Source organism: Dromiciops gliroides, chromosome 4 (genome assembly GCF_019393635.1).
Source record: "Dromiciops gliroides isolate mDroGli1 chromosome 4, mDroGli1.pri, whole genome shotgun sequence".
Lineage (NCBI taxonomy): Eukaryota > Metazoa > Chordata > Mammalia > Microbiotheria > Microbiotheriidae > Dromiciops > Dromiciops gliroides.
Genome location: NC_057864.1, coordinates 111,782,509 through 111,801,029, shown reverse-complemented (window position 1 = coordinate 111,801,029; position 18,521 = coordinate 111,782,509). Strand labels below are relative to the sequence as shown.

Genomic DNA, 18,521 nt, shown 5'->3' with positions numbered 1-18,521 from the left:
CAAGGGCAAAGTCCAGGATGTCGGGGAGGGGAATGAGCAGGATGGCCATTGTGGTAGGGGGTGTGGCTTGGCAATGGCCAGAAAGGAAGGCCTCAAAATAAATATGGGCCCATAGAAAAAGTGCTAGATATGTTTCGGTATAAAGCCAAGTGCAAAAGGTCACACTAAAGGAGGCCTTATCCATAATATGCAGCCTTAGGAACAGTTATTTTTAATCGTTCCTTGAAGTCATGGCCCCTATGTGTTGCTGTGACAACGAGCTAGTGAAATTTGGGGGCCTCATTAGGAAAAAAAGTTACTGTATTTTCCTTGGGAGGGAAGCTCAGGCCTGGTTCCAGATAGGGAAACCGTGAGAATGGCTCCATTGTTATGAAATGGTCCAATCCAGTTACTCTGATGGCTCAGCACAAACTTGTGCAGCCCCTGGGTACCTATCTGCACCAAACAGATTCACCAACTTTGACCCTTCTTCTTCTTCTTTTTGTTTGTTTGTTTGTGGGGTTTTTTTTGGTGGGGCAATGAGAGTTAAGAGACTTGCCCAGGGTCACACAGTTAGTAAGTGTCAAGTGTCTGAGACCAGATTTGAACTCAGGTCCTCCTGAATCCAGGGTCAGTGCTTTATCCACTTCGCCACCTAGCTTCCCTGACCCTTATTTCTTGATGTTCTTCTTTTGAAGAGGGCCAGTGACATCACAGGGAAATGTCTTGACTTACTCATGACCCTTACTCTCTATCATGCTAGAAACACCACTCCAAAGGTACAAACCAAGAGCAAACTTCCATATTGTCTTTCTGAAGAGAGTCTTCAGAGTGGTCCATGTTACCCAGAGGCAGACAGATAATAGATCATCCCATATGCCATGGGGCACATAATGGGCACTTCAGAATTCCTCAGTTGGTGTCTGCTGCTGGCCCTATAGGCTACCTGCTATCATAAAAGGACAGGTGCAAGGGTCCCAGGACATCTTACCTCAGACAGCCTGCTTGTCTTCCCACAATTACAAATGAGGGGACTACAGGCAGCAGAAGCAAGCAAACCCAGGCCAAGAAGTGGCTATTTCCCCATAGTTGGTGGCTAGCAAAGGATTTTCTTTGATCAAAACAAGACCCATTGGGGTGTGGAGTTTGGGGAAGAAGTTATTAGAACAATCCCCCCTCCCCCCCAGAAGATACTTATTCCACCTTTCTACAAAATCCTGGTGAATCGGGGGCAGCTAGGTGGCACAGTGGATAGGCACCAGCCCTGGAGTCAGGAGGACCTGAGTTCAAATCCGGCCTCAGACACTTAACACTTTACTAGCTGTGTGACCTTGGGGCAAGTCACTTAACCCCAATTGCCTCACTCCCCCCCCCCCCAAAAAAAATCCTGGTGAATCCATACCTAGAAAAAACAGGTGCCATTCTTTGTCATTGGAACCAAAACAAAGACACAAGAGTTGGAACATGTCCAGAAAAGGCCAAAGGGCAGAAGGTCTCGTGCCGCCTGAACACAGTACTGTTATTTTTTCAAACTGAGAGCAGATATGCTTGAGGTTTACGGAATCATGAAGGGTATGGAGAAAGGGAACAAGGATTTATCTCTCAAATTCTGTTATTGTAGAACCAGGGACAATTCTTTGTAGCTTGAGAGCTAAGTTTAGAACATGTTAAAGGATAACCTAGTACAAATTGGATAGTAAATCCCTTCTTTCTTTGTCCCCAGTAGAATATTATAAGCACCTACAATGGGCAGAATGTAGCAGGTTGTGTTTTGGCCTCACAACCAGGTAGATAGGGTGTTTAAGTACTTCCTCTGACTGACCTCCTCTGATCTTGGGCAAGTCATTTAACTATCGGGGCCTCAGGCAACTCTCAACAACAGCTTGCTTTGGTAGGAGTTTTCACACTGGGAGATTGATTCCCTAAACCAATCAAATAACTTGTCTAGTACAGCTAGGTGGTGGAGAAGAGTGTTTAGTTTGAAGTCAGGAATACCTGAGTCTGAAACCTGCCTCAACACTAGCTTTGTGACCTATAAGTCATTTAACCTGCCAGCCTCAGTTTCCCCATCTGTAAAATGGGGGAAATATTAGCACACATTCACAGGTGACTGTTAAGATCAAATGAGATAACAGGTAAAGTGCTTTAGCACTACATAGGTATAGTATCTATTTTTATTAGTACCAAAAAAATGTGTAAAGCAGGATACTAGGTGAAAAAGACCATGGTTTTTGGTTATGATAGGGAAAAGAAGACAAATATCACATCAAGCATATAATTGTGTAGGGAGAGATAAGACATGCACCCATAAGAATGAAACACAAATTAGACTATAATAAGTTCATTAGAGTATAAAACGCTTTGAGATTCAGGTGAGGCTAGAGATCACTCTAAGTGGGGAATGAGGAATAGCTAATTTGAGCTGAGCCTTGAAACATGGGTATTTAAGCAGAAGAGAAAAGTATAAGCAAAAGTATGGAGGCGGAGGATAGCACAGAAAAGAGTCCTGTTTGATTGGAGTATAGAGTATGTGATGGGTAGCAGTTTGAGATAAGGCTGAAAAGGTAGGTTGGTGATAGAATGTGAAAGGCTCTAAATGCCAGATGAAGTGGTTTGGACTTTTTTTTTTTGGTAGGTAGTGAGGAGCTACTACTACATAGACAGTGAGCATTCTTTTTTTTTGGTGAGGCAATTGGAGTTAAGTGACTTGCCAGGGTCACACAACTAGTAAGTGGTTAAGTGTCTGAGGCCAGATTTGAACCCAGGTACTCCTGACTCCAGGGCCGGTGCTCTATCCACTGCGCCACCTAGCTGCCCCTGACAGTGAGCATTCTTAAGCAGTATAGTCATGACCCCACAGTGTAGAACAGGTTGAAAAATAATCAAAAAAGACTCAGTTGAATTTATACTTGTCCTATCTCTTATAAGTTCCCTAATAGGGGCAGCTAGGGTGGCGCAGTGATGGAGCACCAGCCCTGGAGTCAGGAGTACCTGGGTTCAAATCTGGCCTCAGACACTTAACACTTACTAGCTGTGTGACCCTGGGCAAGTCTCTAACCCCAATTGCCTCACTAAAAAAAAAAAAAATTTAATTAAAAAAAAAAAGTTCCCTAATAAAAACTGGTATGTCTAGGAATGTCCCTAAACTTTCAGGTTAATGTTAAGAAGATGGCCTCTCTTCTCAGAAACTAAACTGTCCTTTAGTGCCTCTGTCCAAGACAACTTCTGGGCTAAGTGTACCTTAACTTTGACCTTGAAATCTAAAGTTCTTAAATTAAGTATATGTAAACTCCTCACTATTTCAGACCTTCCTTTGGGCTAATGTATTATATTTCCAGATGGTGCCTAATAAGACAATTTAATTCTTCAGGCGTACCAGCTATAAGCCATGGGTATTTTTTTTTTTTTTTGGTGAGTCAATTGGGGTTAAGTGACTTGCCCAGCATCACACAGCTAGTGAGTGTCAAGTGTCTGATTTCAGATTTGAACTCAGGTCCTCCTGAATCCAGGGCTGGTGCTCTATCCACTGTACCACCTAGCTGCCCTGGTTCACTTATTATAGTAAGAGAAATCAGAAAATGGGTTGGTTCTTGTCTCATCTCAGGAAGTGAATCACAATAATTTACATTTACATATAGCACTTGACAGTTATAATGCATTTATGTATAGTTGTCCATTTGGTTTGATCCTTAAAACAACCCTGTGAGGGAGGCAAGACAGACACTATCACCCCTTTTTGTATACAGAGTGTTCTAAAAGTCTTAATGTAGTTTAAAACTATTTAAAATTTGCCCTAAGACTTTTGAGATAAGCTGTATGTGAAAAAGCTGAGGTATGGAAAGTGTCATCACTTTGCCCAAGGTCATACAGCTAGTAAGTGATGGTTGAGACTCCAACCCAGGTCATAGATCTAGATCTGAGAGGAATTTTATAAGCTGCCTGACCCAAACCCTTCTTTTAAAATAAATGTCGGGGGCAGCTAGATGGCGCAGTGGATAGAGCACCGGCCCTGGAGTCAGGAGTACCTGGGTTCAAATCCGGCCTCAGACACTTAACACTTACTAGCTGTGTGACTCTGGGCAAGTCACTTAACCCCAATTGCCTCACAAAAATACAAATAAATAAAATAAATTTAAAGAACCTGAATAAAATAAAATTTAAAAAAAAAATAAATAAAATAAATGTCGGGGCGGCTAGGTGGCGCAGTGGATAGAGCACTGGCCTTGGATTCAGGAGTTCCTGAGTTCAAATCCGACCTCAGACACTTGACACTTACTGGCTGTGTGACCCTGGGCAAGTCACTTAACCCCCATTGCCCCGCAAAAATAAAATAAAAATAAATAAATAAATAAAAATAAATGTCTTCAATTAATACCCACGTATTTTCTCTCCACCCCCCTTCCTTCCTTCGTCTCTGCAACCCCCCCCCCATTTTAAAAATGAGAAAATTGAGGTCCAGGGAAAATTAAGTGACTTTCCCAAGACCCCACAGATAGTAAGTGGCAGAGGCGAGGCATGAACCCGATGCTCTGACCCCAGAACCAGTGTTCTGCTGTGCAGTATGCCTGCTCCCTTGACCCCACCCCCACCCCCCAACTCCCAGTGGTCCTTTTAATAATAAGTAGTCATCCAATCTTCAGTTGGAGTCCTCCAGTGAGGGGGAATCCATTATCTTTCAAGGCATCACATTTCATCAATTATTAACAAGTGTTTCCTTACATCAAAGTAAAATCTGCCTCTGCAGTTTCCATCCCTGTTCCTAGTTCTGCCGTTTAGGCTGAGAAATCTAACTCTCCTTTGTATGACACCCTTTCACTGTGCTATGATTCATGCAAGCACACACACACACACACACACACACAGCCTTCAATAGGTGAAACGGGAATAGGAGTATTCCTTGATGGAGGGGTCAAAGACTGAAGGAAGAAGCAAGGGATTAAATTTAGGCAAGAAAAATGCACAAAGTTGAGCCTTACACAATATGCCCTGCTCTCTCCCTCTTGTCCTCCTCTCTTTCTAGGTTCCGGAAGCTCATTGCTGAGTATGAGCCAGAAGTCCATGAGGTATCCCAACTCTTACCGCTCAGTCCTACAGGAAGTGCTGGAGAAGAGGAAGGAAGAGGAGCTGTCAGGAAGCTGACCAAGCAGTGGAACACTCGGTCCCGGGGCACCCTCTCCTGACCACCTTTAGGACCCGTGCCCGGCATCTTCCCTTTTGCCAGCGACATTCGAACCATCTCAGAGGATGTGGAGCGGGATGTCCATCCACCCGAGGGGTCTGGATTATGCCTGAATTTCCAGATACACAAGGACCAGTAACTGAGAAAAAAGGAGCTGGATTCCTAGGAATGACTTATTAGCCAGGTTTCAACCACAAGTGCCACCTTTTTTTCTCCTACTCACCTCTTTTACCTATCCTACTTTTACAAGCTCTCCCTGCCCCTTTTCTGAGACCCTGAGCCACTCAGAGGAGTGAGGAACCAATGAATATACAAATGATGGAATTGTGACCTTATTTACACAGGCCTAAACATGCCACCCATTCAGCTGTTAGAAGGTAGGAAGTAGAATGATGTTTTCAGGCATTGTAGCCAGGATTAGGATTGGCCAGCATAACCCCAGATGGGACCCCAGAGGGCCAGGACCATGGAATAGTGTCCAGGACTTCAGGTCACTCTTATTCTAGCCTCCCCTAGGTTTAAAAAAAAAAGGTCAAATAGAGGAGCCCCCCCCTCCACCCCTTCCCTCAAAATTCATTACAAACAAAGGTATTGGGTAGACAAATATGCCCATTCCCTATCCCTGTCTCTAAGAGAAAGGGGATTACTTTGCCTTCCTGCTGAGACCTCTACCACCTGAGTTATCTTAGGGTTAATTATTTCTCCATTCCCTTTGTTGGTTTTTGTGGTTGAGTGGTGCCTGTTCATTTCTATTCTTTGGGTTTTTTCTTTTCTTTTATTTTTTTAAACTGAACAAATCATAGTTGGTTGGAACCTAAGGGTAAGTTAGCTAGTCCAAAGCCCTCATTGTATAGATGAGGGCAATAAGCTGTTCTCCATGGGCCATTTGGCAATCCCCCAGTTCCTGAGCCCTTAAGCTGTGGGCTATGACAGAGCAGAGCCCAAAGGCCATTTTCCCTGCACATCTATCACCCAAGTTATCCCCTAACAGGACATTGAAGTACCCACGGTCTTTCTGGAGCAGGTCTCCTAAAATCCTACTCGTAGACTGACAACATGCAGGGACAGAATGATGGCACATAAATAAACCAGTTCTCAGAAGACCCTCCCAATAAAGCTTTGCCCATTGGAAAAGCAGGGCAAGGGACCATAAAGATCATCTAGTTGAAATCTCCCCTCTGGCCACCCCACCCCTTAAATTTAAAAAAGTATTTTATTTATTTTTCTTTTTTTGTTTGTTTTTGTTTTTTGGGGGGCAATGAGGGTTAAGTGACTTGCCCAGGGTAGCACAGCTAGTAGTGTCAAGTGTCTGAGGGCTGGATTTGAACTCAGCCCTCCTGAATCCAGGGCCCGGTGCTTATATCCACTGCACCACCTAGTTGCTCCAGCATTATTTTTTTTTAAACCCACAATCACTCCCCAATAAATTCCATCACATCCCCAACCTCATAACAGGACTCACATAAAGCAAAGCTGTCTATGAGAATGACCAGGACTGAGCCTTTCAAACTGACTGAGAATAAGAACGATCTGCATCTAGAGACAAAGCTTCACCTCTCTACACCAGGAAGGAGACATGTTCCAGCATCATTCAACAGAATCATCCATCCATCATTTGATCTAAATTCCATTGTCTTTTAATGTTGCTTTCATTTATATCTTTGTAATAATTATGCATGTTGTTTTCCTGGTCTTTTTTGTTGTTGTTCTGCACCAATTCATACAAGTCTTGCCTGTTCTATGAATTCCTAATCTTTTTCATTCCTGCAATTTCATCAGTTTACAAAGAACTCCAAGAGAGAAAAGTCCCTTCACTAATGCAGATTGGTAATTCATCTGTAACTGAGAATCTTAGAGAATTACCAGGAGTTCTTAAAAGTTAAGAATCTTGTCTGCAGTCACACAGCCCATAAATATCAAGAGCAGAACTTGAACCACATCCTTATGACTCCAAGACTAGTTTCTGTATGACCTTCCACTATATCCTACAGTCTCTCTTTCCTTACTGTACAACAATAATGCACTACATTCACATACCACAGTTTGTTCAGACATTCCTTAAACAAACTCACTTGGTTCCAGCTTTTTACACTTACAAGAAGTGCTACTATACATATTGTAGACCTTTCTGTCATTAACACCCTTGGCATATATGACCACATAGGACTCCCTGGGGATGATCTGGTTAGCAACTTTTCTCATATAATCCCATTATTTTCCATAATATGCAAGTCTAATTTTACAGGGTAAAGAATTTAAGGCCCAGAGAGAAGTGACTTTATCAAGGTCACACAAACAGGAAGTAAAGATCCAGGATTTTTTTTTTTTTATTCCAAAGTCAGTGTTCTTTTCATCATCCCACACAGACTTTCTATGTGATCTGGCAACTAGGTGGCACAATGGATAAAGTGCCAGAACTGAAGTCAGGAAGGCTCATCTTCCTGAGTTCAAATCCAGCAAGGGGGGGGGGGTGCAGCTAGGTGGCGCAGTGGAAGAAGCACTGGCCCTGGATTCAGGAGTACCTGAGTTCAAATCTGGCCTCAGACACTTTACACTTACCAGCTGTGTGACCTTGGGCAAGTCACTTAACCCCCATTGCCCCCCCACCCAAAACAAAACAAAACAAACAAACAAAACCAACCAAATCCAGCCTCAGACACTAACTGGCTATGTGACCCTGGGCAAGTCATTTAATACTGTTTGCCTTGGTTTCCTCATCTGTAAAATTAGCTTGAGAAGGAAATGGCAAGCCATGCCAGGATCTTTGTAAAGAAAACTCAAAATGAGTTCACAAATAGTCAGAAACAACACAACAACAACAACAAATGATCTGTAGGTGGATTATCCACTTTGGGGATGATCAATAGCAAAATCTTCAATCTAAGGCAAGCTCTCAGCACAATCTAAATCTGTCCCTTTCCACTTGTCTGTGATTGGTCAGAAAATGCAAATTAATCATCAGTTTGAGCAAAGACACTATAGGAAAAGTTAATCTAGAATTGGGGAGGGAGTCATAGATAATGCATACCAAAGCCAAATGGAAATGGTTTGGGGGTTATCCTGTTCAATAGTACAGATAATTGAGAATCCAGTTTAGTTGCCTACCTGGTTCTGATCTACTGATTAATTCTTTCCCTTTGCTTACATAGCCATAGGGCTGGGACGTATTGTATCTGTCTGATTTTCTGACCTTCCTTCTAGCTACTTCAGAGCTATATTTTCACCTTAGGGAAATGATTTCAGAAATGTATCCATAAATCAATCTTGTAGCAAGTTTGGGCAGGGAGGATGACATTACCAGTACAGAAATGAATTCTTTCAAAGCCCAGAAACTTCATGAGAACTCCATGGAGTTCTAATGGAAAGCAGAAAGTTCTATGGAAGCAGACAGCCGAGGGAACATTTCCCTAAGTGTAGTCAGTCACACAATAGCATTAAAACGGAACTGGCTTTTGTCAGGATTCAGTGAGGAAAATCACAAGTGACACTTTTCATGTTTTATATCCTCAAGTGAGAGATGATAGAGGTTTTAGTGATAGATGGGAAGAATATGTGTTCAAAATGTAGCTGAAATAATTAGAAGATTTAGAGATAAATATTTAACAACGGTTCTCCAAGCAGGGAGAAGCAGTGTAACCCTCACAAACCTTTAAGTGTAATCTGAATTATTGACATTTTCTCTATCAATCAATTGATAAACATTTAATAAGCATCAACCATGTTCCAGATACTGTGCTAAGTGTTGCAAGTACAAAAAGAGGCAAAAAACAGTCCCCTGCCTTCAAGGAATTTACAATCTAATGGAGGAGGTAACATGTAAACATACACACACACACACACACACATATATCAAGCTATATATAAGATAAATAGGAAAAGCAGGAAAGCACTAGAATTAAGAGAGGCTAGGAAAACTTTCCTGTAGAAGGCAGGATTTAGTAGAGACTGAAAGACAAGCCAATGAGGGCAGTAGTTGGAACAGAGGAGAGTATTCTAGGCATCAGGACAATTGGAGAAAATGCATGTAGCCAAGAGATGGAGTGTCTTGTTCCTGGAACAGCCAGAAATCCAGTGGCACTGGATCAAAGAATATGTACTGGGTACTAGGGTGTAAAACTGGAAAGGGAAGAGGGGAGCTAGGTTATCAAGGGCTTTGAATGCCAAAGAGAGCATTTTGTATTTGCTTCGAGAGGCAATAGAAAGCCATTGGGGGGTTACGGAACTACTTTATTGTACCTGTGTTTTAGTGGCTGAATGGGGAATGGATTCGAGCGGGAAGAGACTTGAGGCAGGCTGACCAGGCATGAGGTGATGAGCGCCTGCACTAGAATGGTGGCAGTGTCAGAGGAGAGAAGGGGGCATATTTGAAAAAATGACAGCAAGCCTTGGCAACAGCTTGGATATGAGGCATAAGAGACAGTAAAGAATCCAGGATGACTCCTAGCTTGTGAGCCTGAGGGACAGGGTTGCTCTCTGCATGAATAGGGAAGGTAGAAGGGGGAGAGGTTTTAGGGGAAAAGATAACGAATTCTTTTGGACATAATTAAGCTTAAGCTTAAGTATCACTGGACTACCGGTTCAAGATGTCTGCAAGCAGTTAGGAGATTGGAGTTTGGAAGTCAACAGAGAGATTGGAGCACTTTCTTTATCAGTCTAGAATATTCGGTAGAACCATAAATCAAGCCCTGACTTGTAGCATTTGCTGAATTCCAAGCATAAATGCTCCTGTTGAAAAATTACAAATCAATTTGATATAAGTTCTAACACCAGTGTCTCTGTATGTTTATTTACACATTTAGTTTTTTTGGTTTTGGTGAGACAATGAGGGTTAAGTGGACTATGCCCAGGGTCCACACAGCTAGTAAGTTATAAGTGTCTAAGGTTGATTGAACTCAGGACCTCCTGAATCCAGGGGCCAGTGCTTTATCCACATCACCCACCTAGCTGCTCCTCTGTATATTTAAAAAACAGAAGGGGATTGAAAACAGTTGTGCTCCACTCTAATTGAACACAGCCCCATAAACTCTGTACTTTACATGCATTTCTCAAAATCTTTTTCAATTTTTTTAAAAAATCAAGCTCTATACTTGGTGTTAGGGATAAAAAGACATAAATGAAAATCCCTCCTGTGAAGAACTTACATTCTTTGAGGGGAGACAACATATAATCAGTTTTCAGGCATGTCCGAGACTTCCTGACCCCAGATACTGGAGTGGTGCGCCATTTCCTTTTCCAGTGCATTTTTTTCCTGATAAAAGTATTTTATTTTTTTCCAGTTACATGTAAAAATAGTTCTCAACATATTGATTACTACAAGCTTTCCAATTTCAGATTTTTCTCCCTCCTCCTCCCCTAGACAGCAGGCAATCTGCTATAGGTTATATATATACATAATAGCATTAAGCGTATTTCTGAGGGGCAGCTAGGTGGCACAGTGGATAGAGCACTGGCCCTGGATTCAGGAGGACCTGAATTCAAATCCAGTCACAGACACTTGACACTTACTAGCTGTGTGACCCTGGGCAAGTCACTTAACCCCAATTGCCTCACCAAACCAAACAAAACAACAACAACAACAACAACAACAAAAACCGTATTTCTGCATTAGTCATATTATAAGAGAAGAATCAGAGCAAAAAGGAAAAACCTCAAAATAGAAAAACAACAGCACCAAAAGCAAAAGGAGTAGTATGGTTCAATCAGCATCTGTACTCCACAGTTTTTTTTTTTTTCCCCTGGATTTGGAGATCTTCTTCCATCATGAGTCCCCTGGAACTCTCCTGTACCAATGCATTGGTGAGAAGAATCTAGTCCATCACAGTAGATCCACACACAATGTTGATGACACTGTGTACAATGTTCTTCTGGTTCAGCTTATCTCACTCATCATCAGTTCATTCAAGTCCTTCCAGGTTTCTCTGAACTCCTCCTGCTCATTGTTTCTTACAGCTCAATAGAATTCCATTACATTTATATACCACAACTTGTTCAGCCATTCCCCAATTGATGGGCATCCCCTCAACTTCCAATTCCTTGCCACCACAAAAAGAGCAGCTATAAATATTTTTGTACATGTGGGTCCTTTTCCCTTTTTTTCCAGAGCATTTTACAGATGAGGAAACTGAAACAAAGAGGGTTAAGTGATTTGTCCAGTGTCACACAGCTAGTGAGTTCCTGAGGTCGGATTTGAACTCAGGAAGATGTCAGCCTGATTCCAGGCCCAGCATTTTAAACACTATACCATCTAGCTGTCCATATATATATGTAGGCCTATAACAAATAAATATAAGATAATTTAAGAGGGTCACTAATATCTGGGGGGAGATCACGTAGGAGGTGTCATTGGAGCTGAGCTGTGTCTAAGAGGCGAAGGTGAGGAGTAAAGGCATTCCAAGCATGGTGGACAGCCTGTGCAAAAGATGATGGGAGATGAGTGTGCCATATGGGAGAAATAGCAAGGAATAGCAAGACCATCTATTAAACAGATACAAAAGGGGATGATTCTTTGTGCTACAAAAAGTCTCACTATACATTCTCTTTTAGGTTCTTTAGTACATTCAAAATAGAAGTAGATTTAGATACCTTTCCAGAAACTACCTTTTAAAGAGTGAGGCAGAAAAGAAAAAATAAATAAAAGTGAAGCAGATGTGTAGAGAATCTGAGAATCTCTAAACCAGAATAGGTCAGCTGGAATTTTTATATTCTGCCCCTACCCAGGGCAATCTGCCAACATGTATTGCCACCAAGCATCCAGCATCCCATACTAACAGTGACAACGACCTTTAAGTCAGAGGGGACAACCTTATGCTCTAAGACCTTCAAAGGAAAAGAGTCCACAATGTCTCTTGTGAGCAGCCAAGGCAAAGAGCATCTGTCTGCCCAAGAAGAGTCAAAATTTATCAGTGTCATTAACTATGGAGCCACAATTGTTACTGTATTTTCCCCCTTGAGAGTATCTTGCTATATACCGGTTCTGACTTGGCTTGGCTAGAGCGCCCTCATGTGTTCCTGCATTGTTATGTCATTTAGCCCTTTCAAAGGACATAGTAGCACTTTTAATCCCAGCACCTGCTCAGTTCACAACATCATTTGAAACTACTTTGTGGTTGCTCATGGGCCACTATGGCCTAGGAAATTAATGGTGAATCCTGGAGATTGTTTGGTGCACCGGAACAAGTCCTGGATTGACAGTTAGCAGTCATGAGGTTGATTATGGCTCAGTACTGGTGTGAATTTGGGCAAGTCACAAATCCTTTCTAGACTTCAATTTCTTTATCTGTGTAACAAGAGGAATGGATTACATGGCTTCTGAGGGTCCTTTCCACTCTTTTTTTTTTTTTGGTGGGGCAATGAGGGTTAAGTAACTTGCCCAGGGTCACACAGCTAGTTAAGTGTCAAGTGTCTGAGGTTGGATTTGAACTCGGGTCCTCCTCAATCCAGAACTGGTGCTTTATTGACTGTGCCACCTAGCTGCCCCCCCTTCCACTCATTATTTGATTTTTAAATTGTTTTTTTTCTTTCCACTCATTATTATTATTTGGGGGGGGTGGGTTTGAAGCAATTGGGGTTAAGTGACTTGACACTTACTAAAGTGTCAAGTGTCTGAGGCCGGATTTGAACTCAGGTTCTTTCCATTCTTTAAATCCATGATCATGATGTCTTTTTTTTTTTTTGGCGGGGCAATTGGGGTTTAAGTGACTTGCCCAGGGTCACACCAGCTAATAAGTGTTAAGTGTCTGAGGCTGGAATTTGAACTCAGGTCCTCCTGAATCCAGGGGTCGGTGCTCTATCCACTGTGCCACCTAGCTGCCCCGATCATGATGTCTTTTTAACAAATTTTGTTTTAAACTTTTATTTCTTACAAAGGGAGAAATCAAACATACATTTAACCTAATTTAGTTGCAAATTCCTTAGCTTATGCCTTTTCCCAGCTTGGCAATATGGGCCGCTGACTATGGACACCAGAACATTGCCACCCCGACGTGATGACGGAATTCATCATATCTGTCATAATTGGTTTTGATGGCTTCTACCAGCTTAGCCAGGGCTCCCTTATCTTCAGGGTTAACCTGTGTGAAGGCAATGCCTGTGTGCAAGTCTTTCTGTGAACTAAGAAACCCAGCCTGGCTTTACCTTTAATAATACATTAAGGACCTCCCATTTTTCGGCACAAGGCAGGAAGACCACTAGTTCAATAGGGGCCACATCATGTGCAATCACTACCAACTCTGCCTTCTTGTTCTCTACCAGGGTAGTAACAGTATTAATACCTGCCCTGGGGATATCTCCTTTGCCAGCAGCTTTTTGTTCAACTGGAGCCAGCAGCCTTTGCTCCTTCTCTTGCTTTGTCTCAGGTCTGTTCTTGTGAGCCAATTTAAGCAGCTGAGTAGCTGTCTGACGATCCAAAGCCTGGGTAAGCTGGTTAATTGCTGGTAGTACTTTCAAACACTTATAAAGGATAGATCTTTGACGCTGCCGTCTGATGTATCGAGGCCATTTGCGAAATCGAGTAAGGTCCCTTTTGGGCTGGAGGTCCTGACCAATGCCAAAGTTCTTGGGCCACTTCTCTCTCTCTCTCTCTCTCTCTCTCTCTCTTTTTTTTTTTTTTTGATGGGACAATGGGGGTTAAGTAACTTGCCCAGGGTCACAAAGCTAGTAAGTGTCAAGTGTCTGAGACCGGATTTGAACTCAGGTACTCCTGAATCCAGGGCCAGTGCTTTATCCACTGCACCACTTAGCTGCCCCCTCTTCTCAAACAGAGGATTAACTACTTTCTTGGCCTCCTGTTTCTTTACAATAGCAGGGGCTGGAGCTACCTTCTTCCCTTTTGGCATCTTGTCTTACCTGATACACTACTACTGTGATGCTAATTAATTCCCTCATATCCCATTCCTAGTAGACACAGGAAGGGAAGAAGGGAGCAAAGTTTTTGTGTTTTTTTTTAATAAAAGTATTTTATTATTTTCCAGTTACACGTAGAAATAATTTTCAACATTTGTTTATATAAGATTTCCAATTTCAAAATTTTCTCCCTCCCTCCCTTACCTGCCCCCTTCCCCTAGACAGCAGGTAATCTGATATAGATTATATATACATAATAACATTAAACATATTTCTGCATTAGTCATGTTATAAGAAAAGAATCAGCAAAAAGGAAAAAACTCAAAACAGAAAACCAACAGCACCCAAAACAAAAGAAATAGTATGGTCCAATCAGCATCCATATTCCACAGTTCTTTTTTTTTTTTTCCTGGATTTGGAGAGCCTTTTCCATCATGAGTCTTTTGGAACTTTCTTGTACTATTGGATTGGTGAGAAGAATCTAGTCTATCACAGTTGATCAACACATAATGTGGATGATACTGTGTATAATGTTCTTCTGGTTCTGCTCATCTCACTCATCATCAGTTCATGCAAGTCCTTCCAGGTTTCTCTGAACTCCTCCTGCTCATCATTTCTTATAGCACAATAGAATTCCACTACATTCATATACCACAACTTGTTCAGCCATTCCCCAATTGATGGGCATCGCTTCAATTTCCAATTCCTTGCCACCACAAAAAGGGCAGCTATAAATATTTTTGTACATGTGGGTCCTTTACCCTTTTTTATGATCTCTTTGGGAAAAAGACCCCAAAGTGGTATTGTTGAGTCAAAGGGTATGCACAGCTTTATCCCTTTGGGCATAATTCCAAATTGTTCTCCAGAATGGTTGGATCAGCTCCACCAACAATGCATTAGTGTTCCAATTTTTCCACAGCTTCTAGGAGGGAGCAAAGTTTTATTAAGCACCTCCTATGTGCCAAGAACTATGCTAAGCCTTTCATAAGTATTATCTCATTTGGTCCTAATAATAACCCTTGAAGGTAGGCACTATGATTATCCCCATTTTATAGGTGAGGAAACTGATATGTTTTTGTTATTGTCTTTGGCTTTTAGTAGAAAGCTTTTTATTGGACACAGAGCAGGCTAGTCAGATACAATTTAGATGATTCTTATTAGTGTTAACACTGAGAATAAACAACTTCTCATTGTTTCTCCCCTCCTACTACTCCCTATTATAATAAATTCTCAGCTATCTGCTATTTTGTTCAGTTATGTCCAAGTCTTTGTGACCCCAGCTGGGGTAATTCTTGGCAAAGATATTGGAGTGGTTCTCCATGTTCTTCTTGAGGTCATTTTACAGGTAAGGAAACTAAGGCAAATAAGTGACTTTCCCAGGGTCACACAGCTAGTAAATGTCTGGGGTCACATTTGAACTCAGGAAGATGAGTCTTCCTGACTCCAGACCAGGTACCCTATCTGCTTTGCCACCTAGCTGCCTTATGTGCTATTAGAAGAATTTTTCATCCTAGGTGTCTTCCTTTCTCCCCCTCAGAAGCTTTTCCATTCACAAAACTGTGGTCAGAGTTTGCTCTGCAAAACAAAACATAAAACTCAAACAGTGTACTCCAAAGCCAAATAGGAATTAATTCTGAACTATGCAAAAATTTATGGCCCTCTAGATATGGGACCAAGAGGTGAAGGCTGGCATCCACCTGGACAGCCACTAGCTGCGTGTCTTTGGCCAAGTCACTTCATATTCCTGAGGCTGTTCACTCATCTGTAAGACAGAGATAATAATACTTGTGTATGCTTATTTCACTTGATTGGTTTATGGGCACATGGGTGTCTGGGATGTCTGGGGCCAATTGTGGGCTATGAAGCCCACCCACCCCAGTCAGCAAAGGACCTCTATCTATGGTCATTCCCACCGTAAAATCTACATCCACGGCCTAGTCCATGAGGTATTGGACAGACACTATTGTATTCTATTTTATAGGTGGAGGGCTATATTCAGTGTTGAAGACAGCATTTCAGAAGGTACGGAAGTAAACTGAGCTGAACTGTTTGATGGGTGGGGGATTTGGAATCATGGTTGAAAGAACTAGAGATATTTAGCCAGCAAAAGACAAGAATTTAGGAGGGACATTATCATTGTTTTCAACTATGTGAAGCCCTGTATTGTGGAGGAGGGATTCAATTTGTTCTGCTTGGCCCTGGAGGGGAGAGCTGGGATGAATGGGTGGAAGTTACAGAGAAGCGTATTTCAACTTAAAGCCATGAAAAACTTCTTTATAATTAGAGCTGTCCAAATGTGGAATGGGCTGTCCTAGAACTGGACAGGACCTCAGTCTTAGGAAGTAATGGGTTCCTTTTCACTGTAGGTATTCAAAAAGTGGTTGAATGGTCACTTGTTGGCCACCTTGTAGAGGGATCCATGCTTCATAGGACTGCAGGTTTAAAGTTGGAAGATACTTCCTGGTAGGGGTTTGGACTAATTTAGGCCTGAGATTCTGATTCTGTTTAGAATCCTAAATTCAGCAGGACCTGAGTTCAAATCCAGCCCGAGACACTTGACACTAGCTGTGTGACCCTGGGCAAGTCACTTAACCCTCAATGCCCCCTCCCCCCCCAAAAAAAATCCTATTACAGAGCAAAATCAAGTTTTGGCCCTGGGCACTAATAGTGGGGAAAAGGGATCCTGCCTTCTCCCAGGTGAGGTTGAGCACTTTTCTGTTTCTTCTCTATAATAACCACTGACCCCACACCCTGTCTCATAGACCATGGCTACCACTCAAGTGGTAGGGTTACTTTGATATGGGCCAGAGCTAGGCCTCTCTGGAGAACAGCTTGCCTTCTCCCAATGGGACTCCTCTCATTATAGTACTATTCTTTATGCTCCAAATCTCCTCTTTCTCAAGTGAATTTGTTGATTGTACCATTTCAGTCACATATAGTTAGTTCTCTACCAGTAGTAAAGGGAAGGTCATTCTCTCATTTGTTCTCATGAAAATCCTTTGAGGTAAGTACAGTAGGATAGGATCATCCAATTTTAGAGCTGGAAGAGACTTAGGCATTTTCTAGTGTCACCCATCCCTCAGATGAAGAAACTGAGGCCTGGAGTGATCAAATCCCTTGCCTAAAGTCATAAGTAATTCAATCCAACTTCTTCTAACACCAGATTTAGTCCTCTGCCCACTACACAGCAGTACACTACTCTCCGAAGCCCACACAGTGCTGCACAGGAGGGCCTCAGTGTTATGTAAGGAGTAGTGTTTGCAGCATCCAAAACACGCAACCCTTAATACCTCCATAAAAGCTCTTTCTGCATTCTAAAGAGGTTTCCCTAAAGAGGTACTGCCTGGACCCTTGATCTCCTCAAACGGAGTTCCCAGAGCCTCCGTGCCTCACCTTATCTATCCCTTTGATGTTAGTGACCATTTAATCCCCAGCAGAAATCAAAACATCCACCCCTCTTCTCATAGCAGGGCAGAGGGAAAGGGAAACACAGACAACTTCCTTTTCTTCTCCTTTTCTATATTGCTCAGATGTCATTTCTTTCTTCCTCTGGTTCAGATGTCATTTTCAGTTGTTATGGTCCCAATGAAACTGGATGCCAACCAATAAAACTGAAAATCCAAATGGCTTTGTTTGTTGATTTGAGCTGTGGCAGACTACTGATGAATTATGTACACAGGATCATTGCCTGCTGACAGATGTCCTGAGTCCCCATTTCCCCAAATGACAAGAGGGTTAAGAAAGGGCATGTATAATCTTGGCAGCTGAGGAAGATGCTGCAGCCCAGACTTGGTAGATAGATGTCACCTCCTGAGCAGTACCGGCTCCTGATCCAGTAAATGGGGAAAGTAAATGGGGGGGGGGGGAGGGATGAAGAAAGACATTCAATCAACAAACCGTTTGGGCACCTATCAGAGCTCAGCACTAGGAACTGAGGGAAATTTATAGTCTCATTGGGAATGCAAAAAAGTAGACTGTCTCTTGTGCCTCCCACATACCTTCTGGAACCCCCTCTAACCTAATTACCAGGGGTAAGGATTGAGTTTATCTGCCACAAACTGGTCTTGATCCCACAGTTTTCTCCCTTCCCTCTTCACCATCCCAAAGAACAGGGAGTAGGAGACTCATAGTTTAGTTCTAATCCTATCAATTTATTATGTGACATTCATTAGGTCAACTGAGCTCTCTGGGCCTTATTTCTCACATTAATATTTTTTTGGCGGGGTGAGGCAATTGGGGTTAAGTGACTTGCCCAGGGTCACACAGTTAATAAGTGTTAAGTGTCTGAGGCTGGATTTGAACTCAGGTCTTCCTGACTCCAGGGCTGGTGCTCTATCCACTGAGCCCCCTAGCTACCCCTTTTAGTACCAAATTTTTTCACAATGATATTTTTTGGGCCTTATTTCTTATCTGTAAAATAGGAGAGATGGTCTAAAAGGACCTCTAAAGTATCTACCAGCTGAAATGATCTCCACATGTCCATATGTTAATATGTGGCAGGCTCTGTGATTTCATCAGAATA

At 42.3% G+C, this 18,521-nt stretch overlaps 1 protein-coding gene and 1 pseudogene across 1 annotated transcript in view; one reads left to right on the top strand and one right to left on the bottom strand.

Moving 5' to 3' along the window:
• RD3 (RD3 regulator of GUCY2D) overlaps positions 1-6,345 on the top strand; it is an 86,240-nt gene extending 79,895 nt beyond the window's left edge. Inside the window, 3 exon segments of the mRNA XM_043963192.1 lie at positions 5,000-5,054; positions 5,056-5,101; positions 5,104-6,345. Of these exon segments, the coding sequence (XP_043819127.1) occupies positions 5,000-5,054; positions 5,056-5,101; positions 5,104-5,297 (295 nt within the window). The 3' untranslated portion in view covers positions 5,298-6,345.
• Positions 6,346-13,043: 6,698 nt separating this feature from the next.
• Positions 13,044-14,845, bottom strand: LOC122725391 (annotated as a pseudogene).
• Positions 14,846-18,521: the final 3,676 nt, after the last annotated feature.